Source organism: Corylus avellana, chromosome ca7 (genome assembly GCF_901000735.1).
Source record: "Corylus avellana chromosome ca7, CavTom2PMs-1.0".
Taxonomy (NCBI): Eukaryota; Viridiplantae; Streptophyta; class Magnoliopsida; order Fagales; family Betulaceae; genus Corylus; species Corylus avellana.
In genome coordinates, this window is record NC_081547.1 from 18,315,575 (window position 1) to 18,327,066 (window position 11,492).

Genomic DNA, 11,492 nt, shown 5'->3' on the forward strand with positions numbered 1-11,492 from the left:
ATAAAAGCAAAAAAATAAAAAGAAACTGGTTCCAGTGAGAGAAATGCTAGGTGCACTTTCATAGGCCCCTTATTTCTCACTTAGATTTTAAAAAATAATAATATTCATCTAGGACTAGGAGAATGTCAGAAAAATATCTAACATTTTTCATAATAATTTAATGAAAAAATGTTAGGTGTTCTTGTGGTCCTAAATAAATATTATTTTCTAAAAGTTGGGTGAGAAAAATAAGTACTTTTTTTTAAAAAAAAAATAATATCTCAATAGAATCAGAATAACACTTTAAAAACATTTAACATCACCCTTTTTATCAGCAAAACTTTTGCATATATTATTTGAACCAACCTTGGGTGAGGTTAGATTAGACATTAGCCATCTAGGAAGTAGGAATAGTGAAAACACAACCCAATAATAAATCCTAGATCCTCAAAATATTGACTTTTTAAAAGCAATTAAAAACGGGTTTACGTCTTCATGAAAACAATAAAATGTGATTTTCCAAACGTACAAAGCCTGCTGGCAGTAGAAATTCATACACCCAGAAAAGAAAGTACAAGAGAAAGTGACAGAAGGTGCGTGAAACCTCGCACGCAGGCATATGTTATGTGATGTACCAAAACACCCAAATCCCCCGTAACCTAACGGTCCTCGCGTTGAAACCACTCCCTTCGATTCCCATTTTCCTTTTTTCTACCCCTTCTCTGATCTCGTGCTTCCAGTGCTCGATTTCGCACAATCCTCGGGAAAATCGGTGTTGGGGAGCGAGAGATGATTTGGGCTCGCGTTAAATGATTGTTTGACTCGTCGAAAATTTGTATTTTTTCATTTTGGTGAATCAAGTTTTGATGAGCCTTTTTCTTGGTGTGTGAATGAGATTGGTGGCGCTGCGAAATGAGCACGCTGAGGCAGCAGGTGTCGGTTCGGGACCTCGTCGAGGAAGCCAAGAAGCGGATTGTAGTTCTGGCCATATGCGTCGTCGGATTGTCCTACCTCATGTCCTGTGAGTTTTTCGATTATTTTCCGTTTAATTTTGTTATTTCATTCTACTTGTCCGGTGCAATCGGTTACTTCGGGAGGATTTTTTTTTTTTTTGGGGTTGTAGGGGGGGTAGAGCTATTTATAGTGTTTTCAACTGGGTTTGATCAGTGTGGTAATGAGCATTGGAAGTTTTGGATGAATTTTTGGGTACTGATTTCTTAATGTTTGGAGATGATTGGCTATATGATTTCACGTGGGACACCAGAATATTGGGTTTTTTTTTTTTTTCAGATGAATTGCCCTTTTTACTTTCTCATTTGAACCCATCAATGCTGGTTTGGGGTGAGTGCGGTATAATCTTTTCCTTCATTTCCGGTTGGAGGAGGTGATCGGAAGGTTTCAGTGCGAGGGAAGGCATAGAGATAAATAAATTATAGAGTGCTCACTTCTATATTAGTTGTTAGGCTCAAAGAGTTGTATTTGTGTAAGGGATAGTGATACCATTTCTATTGTGCGCTTTTATGATGCTGTGTTCAGGTGCCGAGGCAGGGGTTTTTTAACCGGCTATCATGATATGTAATGTCTGCTACAAAACATACTATCTGGAGTCAATGTTTGTTGGAAGGATTTTGTTGATATATGTTTTGCATGAGAATTGCAATGTTGCCCGTACCCTATCTTATAACCTTGGTTGTGTAGTTCGCTTGATGAAAATTATTTGACTTTTCAGCTGACAGGATGATAGCAGACATTGTAATCAGGTTTTTAAGGTGCAATGTAAGGATGGTAGGTTGTGAAGGCATCATATCAAATGAGGAATGGGAAATGATCCCTCTTCTTCTGTTAGCATCTTTGTTAGGAGGGTTTGTGATCTATCTTGCCTTAAAATTGGCAGTATCATCTGTATTTCACCCGCCTAACTTCCCCAAAAATATCTTGTTGTTGTAAGGAACTCATTAATAGTTTGAGTGTGTGCTTGATAAACATTGTTTGGAAATAATAAGACTTTTCTCATTTAGGCTCCATGCATTTTGATAGTTGTTTCACCATGCTAGATTTTATCACATGCTTGCTTAGATAAATCTGCAAAAAAAAAAAAAAAAAAATCTAATGTTTGTAATATTATACTGAACAGAGATGCATCACATTTCTGAATGTGCTTGCAGGTCACTTGGGGATTACCGTTTCATGGTCATGTTAATATTTTGTTCCTTTTTTTTATTATTATTTTTTATTGTTCTTATGCTTCTCTGCTATTACATATTGGTTTGGAGGGAGGGGACTTGATAGAACTGTGGATTGTGTAATATCCCCAAACACAATAAACTCAGCAATAATATAAACTAAGTGACCTATATATATATATATATATATATATATATATATATATATATACTAAGTGAACACAAAGTATGACATGCACATCACAATCATAAGACAATAGATTTGTTTACGAAGTGGAAAACCCAAAGAACACATTAATGGGAAAAAACCATTCCAGGATAGATAAACCCGGGAAATCACTATGAGAGAATTCAAATTATAGACATAAGAAAAACTAATTTGATGTAAACTCCTAGACTTTGTAAGACAGCAAACCAACCGGCATGCCTTCCAGCTCAACAATCTTCAAGTAGTGCATTTTCTCATTGACTACATCGATAAGCTCTTAACAGTAACACAAAGAAGTAGCAGCATAACGAAGCAAGAACACAGTTGAAGCAAGATACAGTGAAACAAGAGCACCTCTAGAATCCAATCTAGGAAAACTATAATTAGCTTGCTTAAGCTCCAAATGAGCATAAGTTTCTATTTATACCTTTCACTGAAACTGAAGAGTGTAATAAATCTTTTAGATCTGTTCATTTACAGGAAATTTTGTTAGGACGGTTTGATGAAGAAACTTAGATCTGAGATTTCTTCATAGCGGTTGTGGAAACGTCATGACGAAATGCTAGGGTTTCATCGCTATCCAATAGTTTCGTAGTGACATCTTCCTAACGATATGATGACGAAAAGATACAGTAGTGTCATGGTGGGATGTTGATGGGATGCTAACGTCATCCTAACGACTTATAGAAGGTTGGATCTCAAAACATGTCATTTTCGTCGTGATGGGATGCTGATGTCATCATGACGAAACCTTACAAAAGGTTGGATCTTAGAACATGCCATTTTTGACATGTCGGAATCATGAGGAGATGATGACAAAAAGGGATAGTAGTTTCAGTGAGCATTTTGTAATGACGGGAAGTAAACCAACTTTATGTATTTGCTGAAGTCGTCATGACGAAATCTTACAAGAAGTAAACCAACTTTACTGATCAAAACCGTCAGCATTTCGTCATGACAGATTCATGACGAAATTACATAGAATGTACAAAATACCACAAGACATCTAAAAACTTTTAGGAAAACAAATACTGAGTTTTGACACACCAAATATGGCCAATTTCTAAAACCTAACATTTCTCTTTTAGACATGGGCTGCAAGTTTTTTTTTAATTGATTTTTTTAATCTGTTTTTTGAACTTACACTTGTAAAAGAGTTTGTGTGGTGCCAAACTTGGAGAACAATTTTATGTGGCGAAGTGGTGCTTTGGGCAGTGTTCTTTTGTGAGTGGCAGCCTTAAGGAATCAGACTAGTAGAGATGATGTATATCCTTAAAATGCTTGTCAAGTGTCTCCATAATGTGGGAGATCAAGCTTCATTTGTTATACTTGTTGAATGTGATCATGTTTTATCTTGTCTCAATATGCAACTTATTTGTTCTTGTTCTTATATCAGTGACAAGCTCCTCAGTTTGGATCAACTTGCCTGTTGCTGCCTCCTTGATTATCGGCCTTCGTTATTTATCTTTAGATTTTGATATGCGGAGAAAAGCTGCAACATACAACAGCAACCTGTCCTCTGCAAATACTCTTTCTCAAAAGAAACCTCTTGAACATCCTAAAAATGTTGAAAAGTCTGACTGGAGAAGGAAAGTGAATTCTCCTGTTGTTGAGGATGCTATAGATCACTTTACTAGACATCTGGTTTCTGAGTGGATGACAGATCTCTGGTACTATCGCTTAACACCTGATAAAGAAGGTCCAGAGGAACTGTTGAACATTATGAATAGTGTACTTGGGGAAATTTCAGATCGCATGAGGAATATAAATTTAATTGATCTTCTGACAAGGTTTTTGTTCCCAAGATGTCACAAACCATTTCTCCCTAATTTTCAATGGCTTCTTTTTATTCAGAAGTTGATTAGCTGGGGAACTGACTTTCCTAGGATGGTGCAGGGATCTTATTAATCTTGTTTGCATTCACTTGGAGCTTTTTCGTGCAAATCAAGCAAAGATTGAGAAGAAACATTCGGGATTGCTAACAATTGAACACCGAGATATGGAACTAAGACGCATCCTGGCTAATGAGAACAAATTGCACCCTGCTCTATTTTCGGCTGAAGCTGAGCACAAGGTTGTTTACTTGCTTACTTTCTTTTTGGCTCTTTAAATTATGCTAAAGTCATTGATTTGCAGGTCTTACCTGGAAAGGTTAATGTATTGTTTCTTGATTTTATCTGTCTTTTCAAATGTGATTAAGATGCTCTCTGCACCTTCTGTTTCCAGGTTTTGCAGCACCTGATGGATGGTCTTGTTTCTTTAACATTTAAGCCTGCAGATCTGCAGTGCTTTTTCTTCCGTTGTATGGCCAGGGAGCTTCTTGCTAGTACAGTAATGCGACCTGTCCTAAACATGGCTAGTCCTAGGTATGCATTGCTTCCCAATTTGCTTCTTTGTTTTATTATGTGTTCCAGCTTTCATTTTTTTCATCATTTTCTCTTTTGGCAGGTTTATCAATGAAAAAATTGAATTCTTAGTCCTTAAAATGACCAAAGCTAATAAAGGTTTCCCAGTACAAGGAACATCTCAGTCCAAACCAGATGAGTCTTCTAGGATTTCATCTGATCATTTTTCTAAATTCTTAGATCCTTCTGTCACTGGAGTTGAACTCGTGCAGTTAAAAAATGCTCAATCAAGAACTGCTGCCGATACATCTGCAACAGATCATGTGAATGGAAATAAAGATCCCCTGCTTTCCATTGATCCTCGGTCGACCCGATCATGGAACTCATTGCCCTTCAACTCCCAAACTAGTGATGAAAGTGGTCTTGAACGACAACGCTCAGGAGGAGAATGGGGTGACATGTTAGATCTGATTTCTCGTAGAAAGACTCAAGCCCTTGCTCCAGAACATTTTGAAAACATGTGGACAAAAGGGAGAGACTATAAAAAGAAGGAAGGTGAAAATCGGGTCATTGAACAAGTACCACAGGGTTCTTCGGCAGCAAAGTCCCATAAAGTGGATAATTTAAAGGCAACATCCAAGCCTAAAGAAAAGAACACTATAACCAAGTTTAATCACTCTGAGAGTGGCACTGTTCACTCTGGATGTACTGCTCGTCTATCTATAGAAAACTCATTCCACCCTACAGGTCGGAGTGTATCAAATCGCTCTTCATTTGTTTCATATGAAGAAGATGATGAGCACAACCCTATGCGTTTGGAGGAGATTGACTCAGGGAGCAGTACTTCTTATACTTCTGAAGATGAAGAAACTAGCAATGTAACAGGCCTTGATTCTCCTGTAACTAAAGTATGGGATGGTAAAAGCAACAGAAACTTGTCTATTTCTCACATTCATCACCCACTTGAAAATTCAGAAGGCCGTATTGCAAAGAAGACTGGTAAAGGGCATCTTCACTTTCAAAGATTAGCTAGAACCCCATCCAGCCATAAAAGGTCTAGAACAAGGAGTCAGAAGACGCACATTTGGCAAGAGGTTGAGAGAACAAGCTTCTTGTCTGGTGATGGACAGGACATACTTAGTTCTGCAAAAGGACATGCAAATGTCGAGGACTCTAGTGATGATTCCGAGATTGAAAACTTCGGTAGAGTTCAGAGTGGAGCAGCTGCTTCTTCATCTGCACCCTCTTTTTCTATACCGGAAAGTCAAAATTTGACTGTTAATTCCTTGCAAAATTCATTGGCGGTGGATTCCTTTTTTAAGTTGAGATGTGAGGTACTTATGATAAAGCCATGTAATTTGTCTTGTTTTGGCATGTTCAATTTGTTGTTTTCTGATGTACTGATATATGTAAAGGATGTAAGCTCATTTGCTGTTGCAGGTATTGGGTGCAAATATTGTGAAGAGTGGTTCAAAAACATTTGCCGTTTATTCAATATCTGTTACAGACGTAAATAATAACAGTTGGTCAATCAAAAGAAGGTGCCAAGGATTATGCTGTAAACTTTCTGGTTTTATCCTTGGTTGATGCGTTCTGTGATTTCTAACATGTCAAACGATGATATCTTTAGCAGTTTTGATTTACTTATGGCTTCTGTAAGTGAACTTCATTGCTTTTTTCTGTTTTTTAAATAGGTTTCGTCACTTTGAGGAGCTTCATCGGCGTCTAAAAGAGTTTCCAGAGTATAATCTTCATTTGCCACCAAAGCATTTTCTATCAACAGGTTTAGATGTACCTGTCATTCGAGAACGGTGTAAATTGCTTGACAAATATTTAAAGGTCAGAGACTGAATCTTACTTTTTCTCATCTTTTGGAGTATGAATGGCAAACTCTTTAGAAGTACTATGTACGTCTGAGTTGGAATTTCAACTTAAATTCTGATTATGATTCTTTCTGGCCTGCTTCTTTTATGATCTTTTTCTTTTTTCTTGTTTTTGTACGGCAGTGCTTTATCTCTTCCTTCTGGTTCTTCCAGAACATTGTGCTCCTTCCAAGTCTTTTTTTTTTTTTGGGTGGAGTCACATTTTTTTTCATCAAGAACGTTTTATAAAACTGTTGGGACTCCTGAAGTTAAGAGTATCTTACTTTCATGCAATTCATAGGTTCAACAAGCAATCGATATTTTTCACGATCAAGGGTGTAGTACTATTTGTAGTAGTGGCCCTTATATATCGTATTAACAATCAAAAGATGGTCGAAATAAAAAATCTCTATTTGACAATGAGCTGAAAAGTTGGCTTTTGGCCATGCCTTGGGGAGTGAAGATTGTTGCACACGAGTTTGTCTATCAATTGGGACATGCTTATTGTCTGCTCTTCTAGTTTCATTTGGTTAATCAAATTTGTGTCATGAGTGGACTGGTAATTTGTACCTTCGGCATAACCAGTAGACTTGGAAGTTGAGTGCAACTTAGCTATGAGAAACAACTCCAGCTATACGTTATTATCTATTTTCATCTTGCTGTGCCGGTTAATAATATCCTGCTCTGTAGCTTCCTCTCATTTGATAACCTTATGTCTTATTGTCCTTCAGAAGGTTATGCAGCTTCCAACAATTTCAGGGTCAATTGAAGTTTGGGACTTTCTCAGTGTGGACTCTCAGGTTCTGTATTTTCTTCTCTTCTTTGACTGAATTTTTTTCTCTAGGGGTGAGGTTGGATCTCTGATCTTCTGAGTTCTGGGGAGAAATTTTATTGTTGTATTTTATATTGCAGACTTATCTATTCTCAAATTCCTTTTCTATCATCGAAACTTTATCAGGTATATTATGTTTAATTCACAATGTTTAATTTATGTTATATCTTTTTCTTTCTTATTTTTCCTTCCTTTGATTCATCCCATCTTTCCATATTTGTTGGAAACTTTTTAGTTGACCTAGAGGATAAGCCATCTGAAAAGAGTAATAGGCTTCCAAATTTTCTTGGGCCTACAACCGACCACTTATCTCCAAGGAGAGAACATTTAAGCGCTGGAAGTAAGGAGTCTGCTTTGCCGATGAAGACTAATTTTGTGGCAGATGGATTAAGTTCAAATGGTAAAGGCATGTCTCATTCTCCTGTAAAATTCTTGGTAAACAATTTGGAAAGTCAGTTGACAATTCTGGCTTTGATTCAGATACTAGGCCACAAAACTATGCATCTTCCCCCCAGAACTTGGGGACCACTGCAAAAGAAAGAGACTTTAAACAAAGAGACGGTTGTGGTTTGGAAGAGGCATCCGAGTTGCATCTTGATGCTGCTACTGACCCAACACTTCCTACAGAGGTAATCTCGTCTGTCTTGGGAATTGATATGGAACCTAACTTTGTAATGTGATGGGTTATGCTTTATTTAGCAAATTTTATGATTTCTGGATTTATGTTTTAAGTTTTGTAATACATATTTATTCTACAGTGGGTGCCACCAAATTTAAGTGTCCACATATTAGATTTGGTAGATGTCATCTTCCAGCTTCAAGATGGTGGATGGATCAGGTATTACATACATTTAATTGTTATTTATGTCCTTATATCTTAGCAATCGCACCTTGATCCGATTGATGAGCTTCTTCAACTGAACACTTATCTTGTGTGCATTACAGGCGGAAGGCTTTTTGGGTGGCCAAACAGATATTACAACTAGGAATGGGTGATGCCTTTGATGACTGGTTAATAGAGAAAATCCAGCTTCTGCGTAAGGGATCAGTGATTGCTTCAGGAGTCAGGCGCGTTGAGCAGGTAACATTTGATGCCATTTGCTCATTTGACTTTCTCAAATTTTATGAGTTTCTCTTTATTATTTCATTAAGTATTTAGATTCAGGTTTTACGCTTGAGCTGGTGTGAAGTTTACTTTTGCAATCAGTATATTTAATCTGTTGGTAATTGATGATTGGATATAAGTTCGTAAATACTACTATCTGAGTTGAGTAAGATTAGCAAGAGTTAATTTTAGGTGCATGATGTAGTGTATTTGGAGAGAAAGAAATGACTGAAACTTTGAAGACAATGAGAGAACGGTGGCAGAGTTAAACGCCTTCCTTTTCTATATCCTTTTCCAGTTGATGGTTGTCTATGATTGTTTTCATATTTCTAGTTTTTATGACTTTTTTTTTTATTTTTTTTTTTTTTTATCTTTTATCTTTTTTTGGTTAGGTATTTCTCTTGTATACTTCTTATGTATTTGGGTGCATCAGTTAATATGACATATTTTACAACCAATGTTTGTTCAGGATCAGTCTTGATGACTCTTACTGTCTTACACAAACTCCAGCCATATTGAACTTGTGTTGAGTGTTTTGTTTTTTTTAGTATCCAAGGAGGGGCTTCCTTTCTAAACAACATGCAACTCTAGTCAATGATAGATTTGAATATACCTAAAGCGTTTTCCTTGGCATTCAATTTAGTCATCTTAAAAGTTTCTTAATAAAATGAAGGCATTAATGATCTCACTTCTATATCATTTTGGTGATTTCTGTATTCTAGTTGCTTGCTTCCTTAAAATTATATCTGAAAAATGGACTAATAGATTTCATGCGATATCAAAACCTGCCCCCTCTCTGCAAAAAAAAAAAAAAAAAAAATCCCTCTGATATTTTAAGTATCATTGATCATTGTTATTGAATTGAGCAATTCCAAGAGAAGGTATGAAAGAATAATGCGCACTGGTTTACATCGCTGTGCTTCATTGCATTACATGTAGGATTCAACAGTAAATACTGCTTCTGATACGAAGTTCAGTGAATAGTTTCCTCAAAATTAAAGCCAACGATTTAATCAGTTCCGTATAGGGAAACTTTCAAGGGTGTAGTGCACGGAACCGGGGTTTATTCTGTAAGGGTGGGTCTGAAGGGCTCTGCCTTGGAGAGGTTCCCTGACATAAAAAAAAAAAAAAATTAGTTTCCTGAAAATTATATAGGATTAAAAAAAAAAAAATCCTTGGGAATTCCTTTTTGGAAATGGGATAAGACTTTGGAAGTGAAAAAAGAAGAAGCATTGAAACCTATTCAAATGTTTCTGGAAAGTGATTTCTTTAATTTTGGGAAACTGTAAGGCTGAAACTGTGTATAATAATGAGCAAGTCGCCTTTCAACAATGCTTTAACAAAGTAGCTGTACCAGAAGCGAATTGACCTGAGAATGCAGTAAGGGTCCTGATATGATTAGATGTCTATATATGATTAGTGCGTGTCTTATAGATTTTTGAGATAGAAAATGTATTACTGATGTGGGCTCATGTTATTTAAATAGATACTCTGGCCCGACGGTATATTCATAACCAAGCACCCCAAGCGACGACCACCACCATCTACTAACCCATCCCAGAATTCACCTCATGGCCGACAACCTATGGAGATATCTTCACCTAGACTCACTGATGAGCAACAACAGGAGGCAGTTCGACGTGCAAAGTTTGTATATGAGCTAATGATAGGTAATATCTTCTGTCCAGTATGTTCCCTGTTTTTATTATCTTTGTTGACACTGAATACAAATGTCTGGCTCATCTTTGAAATACAAATGTCTGGCTTATCTTTGAAATTCAATGCCTCTACGTTCTTTTTTTGAATGTAGATAATGCACCAGCTGCTATCGTAGGTCTTGTAGGTCGCAGGGAGTATGAACAATGTGCAAAGGATCTCTATTTCTTTATTCAGGTATTCTGTGGAAGTTGACAATTCTATATGTTCACTTTCCAAATTTTCTATATCAAGTGCTCACTCGCATGTGCACTTCTTTGACTTGGAAATTGTGTCGCACAAATAGATTAAACAGAAAGTACTCTGTTGTCTGCACTTTGGATCATTTGTGGATCCGGATCAATTAGAGTAAGCTCCTATTATGACAATTCATTGCATTACCATGCTGTGTAATAACAACCCCACCCCACAGCATAAATGATACATCAGATTTTTAAGTTTTAAATTGTCGGAAATTATTAGTTGTGTTGTAAATCTATCATGTGTGTCAATGTCCTTTCTATATAGCTGCTTCTCTATAGTTGATACACCCTCCATTCAGAATATGTGATCAGAGCGTAGAGTCTTGCCAAATTGAGGAGTAGCTTTTTTGGGAGCTTATATATTGGGTCTGTGGGGGGGCAGGTAAAGGGTCACATTTGAAGTATCTTCCTCGTGTAATGAATCTTGTGGTTCCCAATTTATATTTTAGTGTGGTAGTAGAGTAAAAAAAAAATGATATCATAATCAAGAATAAGCAGCTTCCTGGACTTGGCCGAGGTTATCTGGCCCCAACCCAAAAGAAAATTCTTTATTCTTTTAAAAGATGGATTGTAGCGTTCTTGGTATTTCACATCAATTTCAAAAATATGATCTTTGATCATAGTATTGTTTTAGCAGAGTTCTAATGACTTGTTTCTTGTGCAGTCATCAGTTTGTGTGAAGCAACTCGCTTTTGACCTTCTTGAGCTGCTGCTTTTGTCGGCATTTCCAGAACTAGATTATGCTTTTAAGGAGTTGCAAGAAGAAAAGCATAAATTTGGCGAATTCAAGGAAAATTAATGTAAATTTAGAGCTTGCTTGATATTGTTGGCTCTTCGACTTTCCTTTTTTCTTTTTTTGTTTTCAGATTTGACCACATGTTTTTTCTTGGCTCGTGATTTTGATTTCATTCATAGGTGTGAATTCTGTAATTAGCCTTTTGATTTGGCATCTTTGAGGAAATTGTATGTAAATCATGAGATTAGTGCAAATATCCCATTTATAAAGCTCTCATTTTATTC

General features: G+C 36.6%; 1 protein-coding gene across 2 annotated transcripts; it reads left to right on the forward strand.

The window, feature by feature from the left end:
- Window positions 1-539: 539 nt before the first annotated feature.
- LOC132186203 (uncharacterized) lies at window positions 540-11,492 on the forward strand. 2 transcript variants are annotated; one of them, XM_059600055.1, is made up of 16 exons: window positions 540-1,000; window positions 3,767-4,160; window positions 4,267-4,444; window positions 4,597-4,736; window positions 4,819-6,049; window positions 6,156-6,256; window positions 6,410-6,554; window positions 7,309-7,377; window positions 7,490-7,535; window positions 7,645-7,815; window positions 7,890-8,038; window positions 8,168-8,247; window positions 8,355-8,490; window positions 10,001-10,184; window positions 10,325-10,407; window positions 11,137-11,492. In XM_059600055.1, the coding sequence occupies exons 1-16, from the start codon at window positions 892-894 to the stop codon at window positions 11,269-11,271; spliced, it is 3,351 nt and encodes a 1,116-aa protein (XP_059456038.1). In that variant the 5' UTR covers window positions 540-891; the 3' UTR covers window positions 11,272-11,492. The 2 variants fall into 2 exon arrangements, with proteins under 2 accessions (XP_059456038.1, XP_059456039.1); XM_059600056.1 differs by having other exon boundaries at window positions 7,645-7,809.